The sequence below is a fragment of the Lepisma saccharinum genome, chromosome 2 (genome assembly GCF_977018435.1).
Source record: "Lepisma saccharinum chromosome 2, izLepSacc3.1, whole genome shotgun sequence".
In the NCBI taxonomy this organism is placed as follows: domain Eukaryota; kingdom Metazoa; phylum Arthropoda; class Insecta; order Zygentoma; family Lepismatidae; genus Lepisma; species Lepisma saccharinum.
Genome location: NC_139230.1, coordinates 5,309,267 through 5,331,664, shown reverse-complemented (window position 1 = coordinate 5,331,664; position 22,398 = coordinate 5,309,267). Strand labels below are relative to the sequence as shown.

Genomic DNA, 22,398 nt, shown 5'->3' with positions numbered 1-22,398 from the left:
AATGTTGCAAATTTTATATCGGGATTGGTGGAATATAGGTTATTGGCAGAGGCAGGTATTTATGGAGATTACTTTTACTGCTTGCATTTTTTAATTCGCTGACAATGGAGAATGTTTTAAACTCCTAGTGGAAACTGATGGGTATTGATGATAATAGAATTGTCTTACAAGTGAAGTACATACTCATGTGAAGGTTATGATCCAGTAATACAATTAAAATTGAAAATGCAATACATCTGGTAAAGATGTTTTGTGTTCAAGAAAAGGATGATTACCCACACTACTTAAAATATATTATGGTGACAGTGTAAGAACCACTACTATAAATTAATGCTCTTATTTCTTCTAATGTTTATCCATACTGCAACTGAAGCTAATATGCTACTTTTTTGTACCAGTGGTGAGGTCAGTTATTTCCTTGACCAAACATAATAAATCACTATGGAAAAATGTATTAATAAATACACAGTGGTGTAACACAATTGTCAAGGGCCCACTCTCAACAAACAGATTTGCCCATCCCAACGTACAGTCAGCAATAAAAGTTGCTTCATAGAAATTTAAATGTGCGTAATTATTTTGAATGGCTGGTTGGGGCTACACTCAACATTAAATATTTATACATATCGAACATGCACCTATGAATTATCACAGATTACAATATTTCCCTTTACACTAGTGTAATCAAAAGCAAATAAGCAACTATACTATGTCTCAGTAGTCCGTGGAACAATGCTGCATATGAGAGTAGAGAACAGAACAAGTGGGTGGATCAAAACTCTGCTGGCTACTGGAAACAGCTGTGTTACTCCCTCCATGCAATCCCTTTCCCCCCTCATGCATTCGTTGGTCAATCCCTCTCGAGTTTCTACTTGCAGAGAAAATACCTTTTCGTTTGCTTGTTCCACAGACTCCTGGGACAGTGTATACGTACCTTTAACTTTGCAGAAAATGGGCTCTCCATCGAGTGTTACTCCAGAGGTGGTTCTTTTATATTTCAATTTTGAGGAAGATTGTTCTGCCATAGAATAGTTACAGAAAGAGTAAGAAACAAACAGAAGATGGTTCAGACCAAGAACACTGGAAGGTAGTGTTCCAGTGTTCAATCAGACAAAACTTTACCAAAGCACTTACAGGTGATATCAGATTTAAGAGAATTCTTGAAACTTAGAATTTAATCAGCAAATTTGAAGTACAAATCATCTTCATACTTGTTATGGAGGGCAACGCTGCACTATGAAGTTCATCTGAATCTGTAGAAAGAAAGGGATGAACAAGAACAACCAACAAATCTGTATTTATGTTGAGTAATAACTATGCCCAAAGAAGCATTAAATACTGCTGTTCTAAAATAAGAAATCTTTTGCCCAGATGTAGTTCATCAAAAGGTCATTCTAGCTGTCAATTTAACAATGTTTTCTGAATATTCTGGCTGTATTGGGATAATGAACAAATTAAAAATTGGAGCCACAAGGTAAGGAGAAAAGAGAAGAAAAGGTGCATTTTATTCAAGACAAGATCAAATGAGTAAAAAATGTCTAAGCAAGTTAAACGTGAAAATTTAATCTGTCACATGGAATTCCACACAAAACTGAACATTTATGATAAGTCGTTGGTTGGTTGATTTCGTGTTTTAAGTCTACTTTATGCACAGTAAGGCTAATCGGGACTGGACGTACAGTTTATAAAGTGGGATCCGAAACACTGTGTGCCTCCACCGAGTATCAAACCCTTGATTACAATGTGATGCCATCAAGAAGGCCTTGTGATAATTCATGATCCTTTTCAACTGATTTAGTTAAAACCTCCTAGTTTGTTGATATTAAGTAAAATCAATTATTTATCTATCAGCATTATGGTTCAAGTTGAAATTAAGCATATCCTGTTTCTCATGGAATTCTAGCTTATTTTGGTCACATGACCACCATCTTTTCTTTAAAGGGATGAAGTTAATTCCAAGATGGCGGATTTAAAGACGGCCACCATGTTGTAACAAAACCTGACAAGGTATCCTCATTTTCTATACAAGGCATCAAAGCATTTGTTTCTCCATCCATAATTGTTATGAACGGTTGTTTCCACACTTGCGGATCATGAAAAATGTTGTGTAACAACTTTTCTCCTGAGATTTTGGCCAGTGTATGGGATCAGCCATGGAAATCTACAACAATGACTGAGGGTTCTTCCTGCTGACCCCACGTCACCTCGTAAGTGGTTGGATGATTACCCACCTCTGCTGAGGCATGTGGGTGTGAGGTAGGAGTTGGTAAGTAGGCTCTCAAAGGCTGTTGTGCCATGGGTTATTGTTGTTATTTGATTATGATAACCCTCTAGAGGCTCCCCCCCAATAATAAGCATGGTCACTCAGTGCACAAGGTGGTATTTTTGTTTAATAGTAGGAGACTTGGAGAGTACTGCACTATTATGAAAATTGTATCACTGGCATTGATACAAAGACCTTTTTAACCAATGCAAGAAAACATCCTGCTGGTAGATGTTTTAAACAAGAAACTGAAGCTGGCACATAATGAAACCAAATATACATGCATACATAGGATGACATGCTGTGTACATCAGTAACTATGCCCTTTAACCTAATACTTAACAGATGTAACAGATATATTCCCGTAATTTGATTGGTGGACCTGTGGCCAGTGTAAGGAGCTGCTTAGAGATATGAAGCAAAGGGTGAGTTCAGTCCTGTATTTGTTTGTCAAAGCATGTTCTCAGTTCAAACCTTTCACCTCTGATATTTGAGCTGTGAACATGTAAATATTTGGTTACTGTGATCTTGAAAAAAAAAAAAAAAAAAAAAAAGTATCGAACCTGTGTGTTGCTGAGTAAATGGACAGTTCCGATATTTAGTGGATGATCACACCCACGTGAGAGCAACATCATCAACACCTCTTATTATTGGAACCATTGAACCCAACACAGTATATGGGATTTCACAGAAAAGGAACCAAGGACAACAGGAAGGAAAGCGAAAGTGTTCCCCCTTTCTCCAAGGAATCCCACCTTTTCATTTCTCTCATGATCCTGAAGTGTAACCTAGTGCATGTTGCCAACCTATGTATAGTGGAACCACAAGCAAAATAACCTGTGGAAACCAGCGACTCCTGTGATAGATTGATTTGGTGTTTTAAGTCCACTTTATGCACAGTAAGGCAAATTGGGACTGGGCCTACAGTTTCAAGTGGGACCCAGGAACCCCTTGATTACAAGGAGGCAATGCTACCACTATGCCACCAGGGAAGCACCAACTCCTGTGCTGGGAGGGGAGCATGCTTTTTTGTAGCTTTTGTTGAATGGATGAAGGTGTTACTGGCCACACCTGGAAAACCTTTCTCAAGTATTACCTAACTCCCAAGAGCACTATAAAAGGAGTACACAACCTGCTTCGGGAGGAGAAGGCAAGGAGGCCACCAAAGTGGAACCAGCATCCAGGATTGAGATAAGTACCTGCCCTTTTATGGTACTATTCATTCCGCCCTAACTTCACCCTATATTCAACTGAGTGCTGTTATTAACACATTAAGAACTCTGTCAGTTATCCATTTATTTGGGTTTAATTTAACAGCTCTACCTCGGACTCGCTGCCCAGGTCAACAGGTCCTACCCTCCAAGACAGAGGGTGAAATCTGGTATGGCTAAGGTCTCCAGGGACCAGCCATGGGACAGAACCTTCGCATGTAACGAAGGGGAAGGGAGGGGGGAGAGAGAGAGAGAGAAGAGAGAAGAAAGAAAAGGGAAAGAGAAGAATGAAGGATTTTGACAAAAGGTTCTTTTGTTCGTGGTCATTCTATAGTTATGAATCTCCAGTGCACAGACGGAACTCGGACTTCCTACTTTTGTTCCTCCTTTCCTTTTCAGGGAAAGACAAGTCAAAAATAATAAAATACAAAATTAAAATTATAAATAATTTTATTTCTAAATACACAAAATATTAACCACTGATATGTATAACGTGCAAAATAAATTAGAAGTAATACACAGGGTTACAATAAAATAAATAATTTTAATGTTATTTGAAATCCAAAACCATTAAAACAGGCATGCAGCATATATATAATATTTAGGGCTGCAATTGTTCATATCATCATTAGATCACCCCTTGCATCAGCTAAGCAAAATGGCTGCTACCTGCTAGAGCACCTTTTTGTGTTTGGACTTTTTGCAAGAGCAAACTCTGTTACTATCATATAGCAGCATTTTAGAACATGATATGGTTAACCTCAACAGGCAAGGAAGTCCATCTGCAATTGGTGTAAGCAATTTTAGAACAGTGGTTGATTTGCAAGGAGAAAAGCTCGGGGAGACTATGCATATCTCAGGAACAAGTAGATCGTTTGTGAGGTATACATGGGCAGTCCTATGAAGTCAACACCACATTGAAATTTAGAATTTCTATTAATTTTACAGAAACATTTGAAAACTGTTTTCTTATAAACTACAAGTTGAAGTATTGACAAAATCATACCTCATTCCTTCTGCATTCAGCAGCAGAGTGGAGAAGATAATGTTTTCTTTGACTACCTAATTTTTGGTGATGTCAACCTTCCACATAGTGGAAGGTCAACAAACACACTGTATATACATGGGGAACAGAAGACCCAAAAGAAATGCTTGAGCATGTGCAGACACTGAAAGTTAACATATTTTGTTAAAAAACAAAATTGAACAAATTGCACCTAAATACAATGAATAAATACATACATGCACACTCTGTTAATACAAAATTTCAATATTCTTCAATTTAATTTAATCTCAGTACCAATAATCTACAACCCTGAAATATCCCTGAGCGATTTTTATATTATATTACATACACTAAAATATTACACTGAGTAATATTTGGCATCCTAATTATTGTCTATAGTTCATATTTGAAACTCGAATGTGACATGTACCTTGGACTCACTAATATGCACTAAAATTCTACTCAAAATCCCTGGTATAATTTCTAGTCTGAAGGTTATTTTCGTTTGTAGTGTTGCATTAAAACTAATCTTGGTCCCTTACAATAAAATGTAAAAACAAAGAGCAATACCAAATAGTTTAAGGACAGTTCAATGTAAAAAGGAAGTGAAGATATTTACAAAATAATAAGCTCCATCAATGTTATTTCTGTCCAAATTAGAATTAAATGATGAAGATGGATGCCAGAAGTAAAAAAAAAAGGTAAAGTGTTCCCCTGTGCTTAGCACCATGCCATGAAGGCGTATAGGGGGTGTGGGGGTAACGCCCCACATTTTCTTGATCCGGTCGTGAGTGGGGGTGATGTGATCAGCATCATGTCCCTGACCGCCTTTACCCCCCAGGGTTTCCCCAAGGTACCCATGTTATTCGATGCTGGGTGGGCGCCGGGGCCGCTTCCACCGTTAGAAAAGTTCCCGGATTTGAACCGGCCGGGGATCGAACCCGGGACCTTAAGCATGGTAGTCAGACGCGTTACCGACTGAGCCACCGCGGCCAGAAGTAGAAAACTTAAATATTAATGTACAAGATTTTTCATTATGCGAGGAAAGCATAGTCTGTTTGTTAATTTACATTGGGCATAACACTGTTTCTATGCCCTCGTCCATATATATTTATAGATTTATTAAACCTTAATAACATGATTGAAAATACAGGTCAAACGTGCTCATATAAAAAAAAATACATAGTTCATGCTTTTATATCTTTTTAATGTACAATTAAGGCTCAATCAACAACATGGAGAATGCTCCCCCCCCTTTCCAAGAAAAAAAACAACAAAAAATGTAATTTCCTGCCAAACCAACATAAACCCCTAACATGGATGATTTTGCCTCCCTCATTCAACTTAAACACTCAAACTTCTTTGTAGTGAGGACTAGAAATACTATGATGAATCATGTATGAACATCCAATGACAATGAGTGTGATACCCACTTCACCCAAGCTTGTTTTGAATATGGTTAACATTGTTATAATTAATAAACCAAAAAAAACTGAAGTATTTTTAACCTTTTCTCATTTGTTGAACATTAAAAAAGTGAATTTAACAATCAAATTAACATTTTGAATAGAGCATATGCATATGTATTCATACCACTCTGATATCTTCACAAGGTATTGGTTGAAGCCAAATGTTGGTTTGAAATCCGCAATATTGCTAACAAAACCAGATTAACCTTCTCGCATGATCTCCAAAGTATATGTGAAATGAACCAAGTTTCATTTGCCCTTGGGGCAGTTTATTTGTGTAATTCGTTGCAAAGTATTTATTAAACAATTGTATTATTCTAAACACCACTACTTTATATGGGACCACCATATGGGATATGATCATTGGTTATCTATGGTGCGAAAGGAAGGAAAATGTACCGTAGAAGATTTACACTTGTTAGCACAACAGCAGACTAAAACATAAAATATCTCCCAACTAGTATTCATTTGGTTTCTTGTTGCAAGAAGAGGCATTACATGTTCTCGATATCATTTTGTCCATTTGGGACAAAACATTTTCTTCATGATGAATTGACTTTCCCCTTCTAGACTTGTGCTCACTAAGTTCACCTTCCCTGTATTTATGCTTATTTTCTTTAATGCACTTCTCCACACATGTTGGGGACAATTTTCTACTTATAATGTATTCCCTTGTCCTTTTTGATCTCTGGTCTCTATGCTTGTTGGCACTTAAATGCTGGATAATAGTGTTATGCAAGAAGGCTTTGTTTGTCTTTGGTAATGGACATTTTTTCCATGCAGCAGCACCAGCAACAGATGCTCTGACAGCCGCTCTTCTTGTTTCCCCAAGCAACTCTTCCTCAGCTAGCCTGTAAATAATTTAAAAGTAATTAGGTGTATTCTACAAACAGAGATTGGTTATAAAGTAATGCAATACTATATGACATTCTCTTTATGAGCATAAAGTTAATTGTAAATGTTTTAACTATCTTTTAATGGAAGTTTTAACTTCCCTTTATCCACCTTCTTTACGTTGTTGAAAATTTGATTTATAAGAGGCAGGCGAGAAAGAGAGAATGAGAATTAACTCATAGAGCAGTGTCCGTGGCAGAGTGGTCAGTGTAATGTGCTACAATCATATGCTGTCGCAAACATGGGTGTATCACTATATCATCCATTCTCATAATCATGATTAACCCAAGAAAATTGTCAAAATGAATGAACGGAGTAAATAGCTTCACCAAGTGGTGAGGCTAGCTTTTGAGCTTTTGTCACCAGGTTTTTAAACATGAATGCACATGATCTACAACCTGCCCTGACCTGTTACACCAATGTACAAGTTATTTAGTTGGTGGCATGTATAAATCTCATGTCGGTCTGCATTATTTTTGTGCAGGCAACCAGTACCTTTTCCTCTGCACACCATGGAGTTGGAAAAATACTGCAAGGTGTTCCGCTGTGGACTCCTACTGCTAATATATCCTATGTCATAAGTTGTTAAGTTAGACAGGTCAGGTTTAAGGCTGTTGGCATTAAAATTACTTCCAATGCCTGATCATGTGATTTCTGGTCTTCATCACCACCTGGTTTCACAATGGTAATCTTACTACCTGGTGAAAATAGTTGTGGCCATAAACGAAATAGATATATCCCTCCGAGGTGCAAGGCCTATCAATCTACTTTTCATTGGGTGAAAATTATCTGAATATATTTGGTCCAGGAATTAATTCGTGCGGTTGTTACGCACACATTGAAGCTGTAGTTCAAACACAAAATACATAAATACCTTAAGAAATATATTGTCCATCGCGAGCCACCACTTTCGCCCATCTGTCAGGCAAGTTACGGATTCTGTGGCGAAAGAAGTCCTCATCCTTTGAAGCAATCCAGTCAGAGACCCATTTTTCGATATCTTCTGAAGAAGTGAACCACTGTCCAATCAAATCGTTATTCATACAATCGAACATGTAGTAGTCCGAAGGAACAACGTCTGGTGAATACGGCGGGTGGGGTAAAACTTCCCATCCGACATTTTCTAAATAGGTTTTGCGAAATGTGGGCAAGTGTTATCATGTTGAAAAATAAGTTTATCATGTCTGTTCTCCCATTCTGGTCGTTTCCTGGCCAGAGCTTGCTTCAAACGCATTAATTGTCGTCGATAACGTTCTCCATTAATAGTTTCACCCGGTTGCAGCAGCTCATAGTACACCACATCTTTCATATTCCACCATATGCACAGCATAACCTTTGCACAGTGAATATCCAAGTTTCAGTTGTGATGGACCTGGTTCAGCTGGCTTCACCCAGGCCTTTTTTTTTTCATTTCGGGTTCTCGTAATGGATCCACTTCTCGTCGCCAGTAACAATGCGATGCAAAAACCCCTTTCTTTTCTGTCTTTGAAGCAGCAATTCGCAAATGGTTTTTCGTCTTTCAACGTCTCTGTCTTTCAATTCATGTGGAACCCAATGTGACATCTTTTGAATCATTCCCATGGTTTTGAGGAGTTTGGAAACTGTTGTTTGATCAACGCCTAATGCTTCTGCAAGTTCTTCCTGCGTTTGATCGAGCAATGCTCTCAATTCTTCGTCTTCAAATTTTTTTGGCTGTCCAGGTCGCTCTTGGTCTTCCAGGCCGAAATCACCACTTCTAAACCATGCAAACCACTTCTGACACATTCGCTCAGCTAGCGCATGGTCACCATACACTTCCACCAAAATACGATGACTTTCGGTAGCATGTTAAAGTAATGAAGCAGAACACCCCGCAAAAACACTTTATCTGGCATGAACTGCGCCATGTTCAGTTGACTACAAAATGCTGTTATTGACATGTCAATCAACTGCCCTATACTATGAACGATGCACGCTGACAGGAGTTTTCAACGCATGTGTGGCTACACGGAACTGTGGGACGATACGCTCGTTACGCCATCTCTTGTCCAGATGCACGAATTAATTCCTAGACCAAATAGTTCCCCATGGTTCTGACTTATCATCACTAGGGAACGGATTTTTAGGACTTTCAGGTGCTTATAATAAAATAATAGAGATAATTGTTAATTAATAGTAATTTTATGAAATAACTGGTTTTGGATGCAATTTGTATACAAAAGTTACTATTTTTAGTACAGTGAATACTATTCCTTGACATAATGAACACGAAAGTAGGTATTTTTCAGTTAAGAATTTTGAACACTGCATACCCACTCCAAATCAACAAAACACAAGCACGACGATCCATGACGAGTGAATGCCATATTGTCTGTTACCCAAGCAGAACAAGGAAGACAAATAATGACTCGTTGACACTATTTTATGGAAAAAGGCATAACTTCACCTTAAAGAATCTTCCGCAATGCAGAATAGGTGCTAAAATTAACGAAAAAACTAGTGAGAGGTGTTCGGGCAATATTGCATAATTACCATTACTTTAAATACATTAGGCTCACTGCCGTTGTTAGTCAACCTTATTCTGCACAGTTTATCTGCTCAAATAACCTTTGCAAATAGCACACCCCCCTTCCCCCTTCATCCAAACAGATTCTAAAGGCATAAGAGATGGTGTTTCATTTCAACCCTATTGCTGCGATCACCACAGGTAGGTGGAAACTATACATAATTATCCAAAACTAAAAATCAATAATAAGTCAATCAAACTATACGATCCCCCCATTTTTGTGTGAAGATATATAGAATTGGTATAAAATTTTGTTCCCCTCCCCCAAAAAAATTCCCATGATGCAGGCAAGTCATGAAACCCCCCCCCCCCCCGTGTTGAACAGCAACGCATTTATGTTTGCTCATTATTGAATACATTCTTTACTGCAGTTTGTATACCAAATAGCATAGATTTAGATTTGATTTTACTTCACTTCTAGTGCCACTTTTTGGCTAATTTGCGAAGTTGAGGATGAGTGATATGATGAATAGACATCACAAACGTCCATGCCCAAGCCAGGATTCGAACCCGGGACCCCTGGCGTCGCAGCACGATGTGCTAACCACTACACCACAGGGGCCGGCAAATAGCATAGAATTACACGATTACTACTTGTACATTATTATAATAAAACAACTCTATTACGTTCTACGTAATAGTGGATAGGTTGAGTGAGTGGCAATTACAATGTGAATTATTACATGTATTCACATTTTATTTATAAAAGCTCGACAAAACCCAATTAAACCCACAACCCTGATATGTAACAAAGTTATTGTTGTGGCTTGTGGCTGTTGACATGGGATGTATCTCTTCTACAGCGTCATTACATATTATATTTAAATAAATAGCATCACAAGGCTAATTTTACCTGACAACGTCATTTGCTTACGAACCTATTTAACATGTTGGTTTCTTTACCAATCTGTTCTGCAGAAGCCATCTTACTTTGAGAAAAACAGTAAAAAAAAAATAATAAGTGTCTAGATGTTATTCAAGTTATTAAAATCCTGTTTTCATTGTGATATTAATCAAAAATGTCTAGTCTTAACAGATTATGATGCAGTAGACTGGTCAAATTTGTACACATTCTGGTCACCACAACCTATATATATATATAATCTGTGGCAATTGCTTCACAGATTATATTCAAACATTTCCGTTCCCAAATTACAACTCTTGGCAATGTCTGGATTTTAAGAAATTCCCGTCTCGACCAAAAATTTACCGTCCTGCACACCCCTCATTATTTTAATTGTTATTGACAAAATTTGCACTGCATTTTACACATGCTCTCATTAGGCGTTTACTTTTTGCCTGCATATTTCTGCTGAGCAGAGGAAAACTTTGTGACAAAAGACAATCGAGTTACCGCTTTAAGTCGCTCTATGGGATAATTCACTTCTTGTACAGATAACTGTTTCCACCATTGCTAAAGAAAAACAATGTAAAGACAACAGAAGATACTGCGTAGCCACATGAAAAAGCATAATATGTTGATATTTATTTGAAAATTAGTAAAAGGATGGCTGAGAAAAGTCAAGGAACCCAGCAGCCGATTGTAAAAATTGGTCACTATATTCTGGGAGAAACTCTGGGTGTAGGAACATTCGGGAAAGTGAAAAGTAAGTACTTAAAAAAAAAGTTTTAGTGTATATATCATTGATAATTTTGCAGATTTTTCAAATTGCGCCTGTTGATTCAGATAGATACAGCTTGTTATATGAAACTAAACGTGATCATTATGAACTGGGCCTTGAATGTCAGATTCGTAACCAAAAAATACATTTGAAATAATTGTGTCCATACGTATTTACGGACAAATTCGTACTTCCGACATTAAAGCGACGTTGTAGAATAGGAATTTTACCCCGATGTCAAACAATATTTGATCTTCATGGTGTTCCACACTACCGTTACAACGAATTGGGCCACTATATACAGGTAGAGAATTCAGTACTTTACATGTTCTCTCCAATATTGGGCCCAAGTTCCATTTGTTTTATTACGATTTCATCATGCTAAGAATGCAATTTTTGACATGGTTCGATTTCGATTTACCGTTAACAATACTCCGGAGGGTAACACTTCCGTATGGTCCCAACGGATTTCTTAATTTTTACAGAAGAAACTACTTACGTGAATGAGTTTCTGTAGCATTTTGAAAGTTCGTGTAGATATTTTCTATCGTCGTGGAATGTATTTGACCGGGAATTCATGTTTTTCAAGAAAAATATCTCTCCGACGCACAATTGCTGTTGCTCTTATTTGCTTCCGTGAATTGGATGTTGCGATGACGTAACCCCCTGTCAGTGTTTCCAACCACGCCGTTGTGTTGCAAGAAGATCAAGAAACTAAATATACATTCCTGATATTACAAGGGGCTAGACTCTACTTTACGTCCTTATTGACTTTTGGTGGTAACCGTTGGGAGTTAACAACAGTGCAGGCTCGTCTTTGTGTTCGCGTTGTGAATGCATGTGCTTTGCTCATTTGCATTCTGCGTGATGATTGCTTCTTTGCGTTCGCGGTGCGTTGTGCGTGTGTATGGTGCATGAAGAAGAAAAGGTTCCAAAAACTTGTAGATAGTGTAAAATATGTTTCTCCCCAGTAATAATTTAGTGCATCGTTCAAAACCATGCAGACAGCCGACATCTCTTCGGGTAAGTACCTTTTTCAGTAAAAATCTGATATTCCCTGGACACTTATAACTTCTTCGTTTTGTCAATTTTTGACATTTGTACTTACCTATCTGTATCGCGGAACATTCTTTAAGGCGGATTCACATTTTTCATCCCGGAATCGGTGGGAAATTTTTAACCTTTTGGATCCCAAGCGTCTTGATCGAGATACCTAAAAGTAACCCTCACGGTCCCAAGCGTCTCGATCGAGATGCTGTGTCAAGGTCGTATTTTTTACGTTATAACTTTTCTATTTTTGGCTAGAATTTCGATTTTTTTTATATTGTTCCTAACACATGTATTTAACAGAAATGTTTCTTGCACCTTTTTTTTTCTTCATGAAAATGGAGGTGAAAAGGTGGGAAAAGGGACTTCTCTTTTGCGTCTCTTTTCAAGGGAAAATATAAATTTCAAACATTTCAACAATTTTTTAAAATAATTTTTGGGGGTTTTCTCCCTTCCCCCTCCATATATATGGCAAATTTGCATAAATTTTGCATTTTGTGCATTTTGACATTTTTTTCGGGGGGTGCCATTTTTTAAAGAAAAGTATTTTTGAGGGGATTTCACCCCTTTCCCCCTCCATATGTACGCCGAATGTGCATAAATTATATATCGTGTGAATCTGTGATTAATTCTGCGTACAACGGTATATCTTTCATATCTCTAGGGCATTTAGTTTCTGAGCTATAGTCATTTCAAGGTACCGCTGCATTTTGAAGCTTGAATCAGTGGCCATTCCTTTTGGGGGTACAACTCAAGTTACATTGGTCATACGACAATGATGCAAATATTTTTCTGTTTCTTACATTCCAGCGATAATTTCTATGTGCATTTTGAACTTTTCATATCCTTTTTTCGGGGGGGAACCCCATTTTTAAAAAAAAGTATTTTCAGGGGATTTCCCCCCTTCCCCCCTCTATATATATGCTGAATTTGCATAAATTTCATATAGTCTGAATCTCTGGTTCATTCCGCGTACAACAGTATATCACTCATCTCTCTAGGGCAATTAGTCTCCGATCTACACTCATTTAATTGAAAGGTTAAACTAAAAAAATATTTTTGTTCGAAATTTTTGAGTCCAAATTTCCCACCGATTCCAGGCTCTGCCCCTGGGGTAATTGGCTTACCGCCCCCAACTGCTAACATGGCCCCGCCTCTGCTCTGCTCCGGCTCCCCGGCTATATCTGTAGAGTCCCTGTTAAAGGCGTTAGAAATTAGCTGCAGTCACCTGCCCCCAATTTGAAGAAATCTGTTACATCATACAAAACACCTTCCAGATGTTAGACAGTGCTATAGGAACTTATTACCGTAAGTAGTTTCTTCTGTAAAAATGAACAAATCTGTCCGGGGCATATCAGATTAGTACCCTTTTTTTCTTTTTACACTTTCTTTTCACGATAGCCCCACTAACTATTTATGGGTAGCCCCACAAACCATTCACGTTAGTTCCAAAAACCATGCAGGGGTAGCCCCACGAACCATTCACGGGGACGAGGTATGCCTATGAGGTTAGGTTAGGCCTGTTAGTTTAGGTTCCATTAGCACTCATTTCACCCCTAAATATGTGCTTCATCATCGAAAAATTTCCTGAGTACATGCAATTATGCATATACGGACAACATCGGTTTTTATCAAATTCCTTATACAATAACCTTTCCAATGATATATGACAAGTAGAGTATTACCTTACAAGGACCCAAAATTTTCTATGCTTGCCTAACCTAACCTAACCTTACCGTGAATGGTTCTTGGGGCTTAGTGTGAAATGGTTTGTGGGGCATTTTTCGGTTACGAAGGTTGGAAACCCTTCATACCCACTGATGATCCACTGTGCTAGTCAAGCTGTGCTCGCCATATTGTGTGTTACGGAAGCGAAAAAGAAAGAACAATAATTACTCGTAATGTGAAAGATTGAAATTATTTTCATGAAAGAAGCAAAATCCCACCTTCAAGAATCTTTCACAATGCAGAATATGTAAGTAGGAATGTAAAAAATTGGGACCATAGGGAAGTAGTAATCTGCGGAGTTTTAGCGATTACTTAATATTGTGTTCAATATATGCTTTCGTGGTTAGGTTAGGCAGGTCAGGTTTGGTTCTTTTAGCGGAGCAATTTTACAATATCGGATTCGCCTCCGATTTCTTTCATATTTGGCATAATCATTAATTGAGGCCTCGTAATCACGAATCTGAATTTAAAATGTGGGGCTCGCATTTTGAAAACTAGAAATAAGTGGAAAGAATGTGTTTTTTTGTGAAATGCATGTGAATTGTTTTACGAACTGAATTTTAACTATGCTTGCCAAACATAACCTAACCTTACCTGGAATGGTTCATGAGGATATCAGGGAATTGCTTAATGGCCAAGTGTGAGCAATCTTAGTTTTGTAGCACTATAACGGCAAACAATTTTTCCTCACGGAAGACACCATTTTTGTAACATCCATGCTTCTATATGGAGAATTATTGCAGTAATTGAAAAGCTTATTTTACAACTTCTACACATCAATTTACAATTTCTATATGTCACCCCCACATGTAAACATCAGATAAATAAAATAAAATAAACAAATATAAATATAAACATAAACAAGTCGAGACAGTTCTAAGATAAACAGATGTGTTTCACAAAAGCATTATTTATATACAATTTTTTTTATCACAAACATAGAAAAAATTGTATATAAATAATGCTTTTGTGAAACACATCTGTTTATCTTGGAACGGTCTCGACTTGTTTATGTTTATATTTATATTTGTTTATTTTATTTTATTTTATCTTGTTTCATGTGTTCATTTTAACACTAGTGTACGGTTTTACTGTTGTTTCTTTCCGGTTTAAAATGGCTACTGCTGTACTGTAAATTTCAATAAATAAATAAAAAATAAATAAATAAATACTTCATCGGGACTACGTATTTCGTGAGTGTAAGAAGTAGGATAGAAATTACGAAGGCGTCTAGTATTGTAAAATTTAACCCTTTTAGCATTAAAATAAAGTCCCTAAATGCATTTGGTAAAACTGTCAAAGCTGGGAATCTGATTTCTTCAAATTTACAGGAGAAAGTTCTTAGGGAATTGAGTTTCTGTGTAATTTCGGAAGGTCGTAGAAGTGTTTTCTCCCATTTTTCAATGTATTTGGCAACTAATTCATGTAATTCAAGAGGCACAAAACGTGAAGTAAAATAAACTCAATCAATCAATCAAAATTGTAAGTGGAAATGTTAGCTTGTGTCACCTCAATTGAAGATAAGATCTCTAGCCCGCATTGAGTTTTGGAGACACTTGTGTGTTCCTGTAGAATATGTGATTGTTCTGAGCCCCAAATTCAGCCATTGTGCCAATTTATACATCTGTCAACATGGAATGTTGCCTCATCTGAGAAGAAAACAAGGGCTAATAATCATGGTTCATTGTCCATTATTTGTACAATTTTTACAGCAAATTAAAACTTTTCAGTTTGTCATGTGGGGCTGGATTTCATACAACTATTGAATTTTGCAGACATTTTGCAGAGTAAGAAATTATTACAGACTCCCTTTAATGTTCACGTTGATTAAAAAAAACAACAAAAAAAAACACATTTGCGAACTTACACTTACACATCAAAATTACAGCATAAGATCACAGTCGCCAGGCTGAATTTTTTAGTCACCCTGGGGACCGGGATTTTTCGAGCCTTGCCTTAACATCTTTCATGTGACATCATACACTGTGAATTGAGGGAGCAGTTTTTGTGAACCCTGAATGTCTTATTATTTCTTCTGTTTTATCGGACATTTCTGGAGAATTGGCAGGCCATTCTTCCTGAAGAGCTGTATCCAGAACCAAGGATGTATTTAGGGGAGGGTGTCTGAACACACCCCCCCCTCTCGAAAAGTACATAAATTAAACAACGAATATAGTGAAGTATTAAAATATCACAAATTAAATAATGAAAAAATGCCTATATACTTTAATGGATGGTTATTTATTTTTGCTGAACTTATTGGAAGGCAAGGATTATAATGGGTTCATACGTCTTTGAATGACAGCACCATAGAAGATTTGCAAGATTTATTACTACTTATAATAATATGCATAAATTATTACCACCAACTTTACTTTTTGTCAACTGCATCTAACATGCTTTTCTGGTGTTCAATAAAAATTCAATTCTTTATCTATTTGACATTAATTTCCTTGCCACTCCAGTGGTTTTTTTTTACAAATTTTGTTGACCTTAACTGTACGTAAACCAAATGATGAATCACTATCCTTACCATTGTTACCTTGTTAATTTGAATATTTCAATTAATGTAATATAATATAATTTTAAATTATACATTATTATTATTATTATTATGAGGCATTTGGTTTGAATCTGACCCCCTCCCCCCGAAATATGTCTGTAGATATGTGCCTGGCCAGAACAGGTACTAATGTGGGACGTGGGACATTGGGGTCTAGCACAAATCAACCCTCTAATTTGTCCAATAGGAGTTCTATGGGGTTGAGGTGTGAGCTCTGGGTAGGCCAGTCCTTTTCAGGGACCCATTTTCCCACAAACCATTCATGCATAATCCCTACTTATGACAGTGTTGTCATGCTGGTATTGACAATAGTCAACACTGAACTGGTTCTTCACCGTAGCAAGTACACAACTTGACATTATGTGCTGCCTGTGCCCTGCCACATTGAGAGTACAGAGATTATTCCCACTACACATGAAGGTAGATATCATTCTCCTAGCATACACCACACACCCAAACCTTACTATCTGACCACTACATGGTACACCATGATTCATCATTACAAATCACACTTTCCCAGTTCTCGATTGTCCAGTAGCATCGTCACTCTTAACACCATTTCAGGCAGTGTTTAGCATTTACTAGAAATATTTGGTATATGGGCAGCTTCTTGGCCATGAAATCCAATTCCTCTCAACTTTCAATGCACAGTCATGGTACTGGCTGTACTGTTAGTAGCAGTGTGGAACTCGCAGTTGATTGTTTCCAATGATGACTGGTGCTTTTCACTAAATACCCTCTTCAACACTCAGCACTCCAGGTGTGTCAATGTATGCATCCTACCTGGTCGTGATTTTGTTGTGGTTGCTGCTTCACATTTTCAATTCATAGTCACGTCACTAACTGCCAATTTTGTAAACTGCAGAAGGGCTCAAATGTCCCTGACAGACTTGTTTTGTCAACCAACGACCAGTCCACATTCAAAGTGACTGCATTCTACTGACTGCCCAATTCTACTGGTACTTCATTGCCATGAATACCACCGAGGGCCGGCCTTCTTTTATACTGGACTCGGACATGTAGGCTTCAGTTCATTATTTCAATGGAATGTCTGGATACTTTTGATCAGATAGTGTACATTCAAACTGTATTATCAAAACTTTCAGTTACTCCAGTTCTCTAATCCATGACAGAGTGGTTAGCACAGCATGCTATGATGCCAGGGGTCCTGGGTTCGAATCTCAGCCTGGGTATAAGTGTTCTTTGTGAGTGTTGCATCATCTGTTACATCATATCATCACTCATCCTCATGTTTGTGATTAGCCAAAAGTGGCAGAAAAGTGAACCAAATCAATATAATCCAGTTCACTAATATCAGTAGGTACACTTCTGTTCACAAAAAGTGGCACACTCGTTTGAGTCGAAGTCCAGCTTCATAGGCGATCATGTCTGGCAGTACAGCCGAAGTAAGTGTACAGAAAGCAGCAGTGTTGCTTACCATCAAACATTTTAACCACATGCAGGGAATTTTGTGTCTCTTAGACTCAAAGGAAAGGGCTAAGGGACATTCGTGAAGAAGTGGTTATTACAGTGCATTAGAATGCAAGGGCCCCGGTTTCGAATTTCGAATTTGGCCTGAACATGGGTTTTCTTTTTGATTCTCTCTTCATCATTGCGAGTAGCCGAAAATGAAAGAAAAGCAACACTAAGCAACGGGGGGGGGGGGGGGAGCAATTACAATAAGCAAGGCAGAAATAGTGCTGTTGTAATTCCTGAAAATGATGCAAGAAAATAACTTATTTTTCTTTCGGAAAAAGTGTTATCCTAGCCTGGGAGAAGGCTTGAAGAATATATAAACTCTTTCCCCACCCACTTTGGCAAACAGAATCGCAAAGTCGGCACTGAACATGTGATGGGAAAAATAACAGAAATCTGAAAGCAAGAAAAGTATATGTCACAGCCAGGGATGCAAATGAAAGAAGGTACCCCCTCCCCCCCCACACATACACACAGCAGTCATCCAGGCTATTAACAATAAGTCAATGGTTTTTCTCTCATTTAACTTTAACAGTAATTTTTTTTTTTTTTAAATAAAAATTCTCGGGCTTACCTTTTTTACACGTGCACATTGTTTTCATAATGGAGCACAAAAATAGAATTGTCACTCTCGTAAAATCCATACCGGCTGAATGAATGTCTCCAGAATAATGACTCTTCTTTTTTTAAATTAATAGTTTAAAAATAATATAAATAATATAATAATAATATAATAGTTATAAAATTTGATACAGGAAAGTTTGCTGATGAAAGAATTAAGAAAGATTACCAAATTAAACTGTCAAATAGATTTGATGTTTTGCAGGATTTAAATGATGATGAAAATATAAATGAAACAGACGTAAATAAGAATTGGGAGCACATACATAATGCAATAGAATCAGCAGCTAAAGAAAGTATAGGATACCATAAACCGAGAAAAAGTAAGCCGTGGTTTGATAATGAATGTCATAATCTAATAGAAATAAGAGATCAGGCTAGACTTAGGTGGTTAAATAACTCTGATGATACAAATCTAAGCAATTATAATAGAATAAAGCGAGAAGTTAACTGCACGTTTAGAAGTAAAAAAAGAGATTACTTGAAAAGCAAAATTAACGAAATTGAAACAAACAGCAAAAATAAAAGTATCAAGGATTTATATAAAGGTGTAAATGAATTTAGAAAGGGGTGGCAACCTAAAGTAAACTTGATAAAAGATAAAGATGGTGATTTTCTAGCTGACCCAAGCGATATTCTAAATAGATGGAAGAACTACTTTAATGACCTTTTAAATGTCCATGTAGGAGATAAATCAGAAGTAAATGAAGTCCACACAGCAGAACCTTTAGTTCCAGAACCTAACTTGACTGAAGTTAAAGATGCTATTAAAAGGCTAAAGAATAACAAAGCACCTGGCATTGATTTAATACCAGCTGAGTTAATTAAATATGGTGGAAATTCATTAATATGTCAAATTCATAAATTAATTTGTTTAATATGGAATAAAGAAGAAATCCCTCAACAGTGGAAAGAATCCATAATTGTTCCTGTGTTTAAAAAAGGTGATAAAATGAACTGCAATAATTACCGTGGAATTTCTCTACTCTCAACAACATATAAAATATTATCTAACATTCTTTTAACAAGACTAACCCCATATGCTAATGAAATTATAGGTGATTATCAATGTGGATTTAAACATAACAGATCAACTACAGATCAAATTTTTCACATCAGACAGACACTTGAAAAAAAGTGGGAATATAATCAAAATGTCCATCAGCTATTCATTGATTTCAAAAAAGCATGTGATTCGGTCAAAAGAGATAAATTATATAATATATTAGTAGAGTTTGGAATACCTAAGAAGCTTGTTAGTATGATAAAAATATGTACCAGTGAAACAGAAAGTAAAATTCGTGTGGGTATTAATATGTCTGACAAATTTACAATTCATGATGGGTTAAAACAAGGAGATGCATTATCTCCATTGCTCTTTAATTTTGCCTTCGAATATGCTGTTAGGAAGGTAAAAGAAACTAAAGAAGGACTAAAATTAAACGGTATGACTCAGTTGTTAGCATATGCAGATGATGTAGACTTACTGGGGGATGATGTGAATACAATTAAGAATAATGCTAAAATATTTTTCAAAACTGCTAAAGAGATAGGTTTGGAAGTTAACAAAGAGAAAACTAAATATATGCTTACAGGCCGAAACCAAGTGTTAGGTAATAATCAAAATCTAATTATTGATAACAACTCGTTTGAACCAGTTTGCAAATTCAAATACTTAGGAGTAATATTAACAAATGAAAATTATATTAAAGAGGAAATAAAAAGTACGCTTAATTCAGGAAATGCATGTTACTTCTCTCTTCATAAACTTTTGTCTTCTCGTTTAATATCTAAGAACTAAAAGTTAAAATATACAAAACAGTAATTTTGCCTGTAGTATTATATGGATGTGAAACTTGGTCCCTTACATTGAAAGAGGAACATAAATTGAGAGTATTTGAAAATAAGATCCTTAGGAAAATCTTTGGACCTAAAAGGGATGAGGAGACAGGTGAGTGGAGAAGGTTACATAATTTAGAACTACATAATTTGTATTCATGTCCAGATATTATTAGAATAATTAAATCAAGACGACTTAGGTGGGCAGGCCATGTGGCACAAATGGGAGAGGAAAGAAGAGTTTACAGGATTCTTGTTGGGAAACCTGATGGTAAGAGACCTGTAGGAAGGCCAAGACGAAGATGGAGGGACAACGTTGAGATGGACCTAAGGGAAATCGGTAGGGTTGGAAAAGAGTATATAGAACTTGCTCAAGGTAGGGAAAGATGGAAGGCCTGTGTTGCTGCAGCCATGAACCTTCGGGTTTAAGAAGGCTAGGGAGTGAGTTAGTTAATAATATAATATATGTGCCGTTGGTTAATAAGATTTGTCGTCACATAGCAGAATCCACTATGTTGACGGAAGCTGGATCACGATGATCATTTAGGGTCGGAAACACTATCCTTCCACAAAATCATGTCTTCCCAACGTCTTCATAAATTTCATTCACAATCTTGACTTGTATTCTGTCAGGAATGTGTACAGCATACAAACACTATCTGATGAAGCGTATTGCTTTCAAACAAATGTAATTATCAAAAAGAGACATCAAAAGTTTCGAGCTGGAGCAAAGTAACACTAAAATTGAGGCAGAAACTTAAAAAAGACGTAGATTAGCCACAAAGGGCAAAAAAAATGCAATTTTAAGAAGTCATTATATAGAAAGTTTGCATTTACAAGCTTAGTTCATGAAATTAACATATTTTCTTTTCTCTTTGCCTTCTTTTTTTGTCAGTAATAAACGAAAATTCCATTTGAGTTGAAATATCTTAATTATAAGTGACTCTTCTTCCAAAGAATATTGAACGTTTATTCTTCAGTTGTATTTCACAATGCATTTTTTGTATTGATTATTGTAAGTAGCAAGTTTTAGCCGCAACACGATGAAGAAAATAAAACACACTTTACACTCAAAATCATCTCGACTGTCAGAAGATCTGTGGGTGTCATATTTTTATTTTCATCTTGCCACACGAACAATAACAAAATATAACGCTACAATTGGTGTCACGACTTGTAATCAGGAGGTCCCATGTTTGATACTCGATCAAGGCACATAGTAGTTTGCATCACACTTTAAAACACTGAAATACAAAGACAATGAAATAATTAATGTGTTACAAGTTGGTAAAAAAGGGTGACCACGAGGATAATCGAACCTAGGATTTCAGCTTACAAAGCTGACCTTTAACCGACATGGTCACAAACCACGGTGAGGAAACCAAGCTATCCGGGTAATTTCTCTGTAAGATTGCCTCTTTTCCTGTCCAGCTCGAAACTTTTGATGTCACTTTTCGATAATTACACTTGTTTGAAAGCAATATGCTTCATCAGATAGTGTTTGTATGCTGTTGACATTCCTGACAGAATACAAGTCAAGATTGTGCATGAAAATTAATTAAGATGTTGGGAAGTCGTGCTTTTATGGAAGGTTAGTGTTTCCAATCCTAAATGATGATTGTGATCTAGCTTCCGTCAACATAGTGGATTCTGCTATGTGACGACAAATCTTATTAACCAACGGCACATATATTATTTTTAAACTATTAATTTAAAAAAGAAGAGTCATTATTCTGGAGACATTCATTCAGCAGTATGGATTTTACGAGTGTTACCATTCAATTTTTGTGCTCCATTATGAAACCAACGTGCACATGTAAAAAAGGAAAGCCTGAGAATTTTTATTTTTTAAAAAAAAATAAATTTACTGTTAAAGTTAAATGAGAGAAAAACCATTGACTTATTGTTAATAGCCTGGATGACTGCTGTGTGTGTGTGGGGGGGGGGGAGGGGGTACCTTCTTTCATTTGCATCCCTGGCTGTGACATATACTATTCTTGCTTTCGGATTTCAGTGCCGACTTTGCAATTATGTTTGCCAAAGTGGGTGGGGAAAGAGTTTATATATTCTTCAAGCCTTCTCCCGGGCTAGGATAACACTTTTTCCAAAAGAAA

At 36.8% G+C, this 22,398-nt stretch overlaps 2 protein-coding genes across 2 annotated transcripts in view; one reads left to right on the top strand and one right to left on the bottom strand.

Annotated features, from left to right (window-relative positions):
- Nucleotides 1-3,956: 3,956 nt before the first annotated feature.
- On the bottom strand, nt 3,957-10,494 carry LOC145983885 (uncharacterized). The gene is made up of 2 exons (XM_083116974.1): nt 10,267-10,494; nt 3,957-6,800 (listed from the first exon to the last, which is right to left on the bottom strand). The coding sequence occupies exons 1-2, from the start codon at nt 10,311-10,313 to the stop codon at nt 6,407-6,409; spliced, it is 441 nt and encodes a 146-aa protein (XP_082973100.1). The 5' UTR covers nt 10,314-10,494; the 3' UTR covers nt 3,957-6,406.
- Nucleotides 10,495-10,692: 198 nt separating this feature from the next.
- AMPKalpha (AMP-activated protein kinase alpha subunit) overlaps nt 10,693-22,398 on the top strand; it is a 65,982-nt gene continuing 54,276 nt past the window's right edge. Inside the window, exon 1 of the mRNA XM_083116973.1 lies at nt 10,693-10,995. Within this exon, the coding sequence (XP_082973099.1) occupies nt 10,896-10,995 (100 nt within the window). The 5' untranslated portion in view covers nt 10,693-10,895. The remainder of the gene's footprint in view (nt 10,996-22,398) is intronic.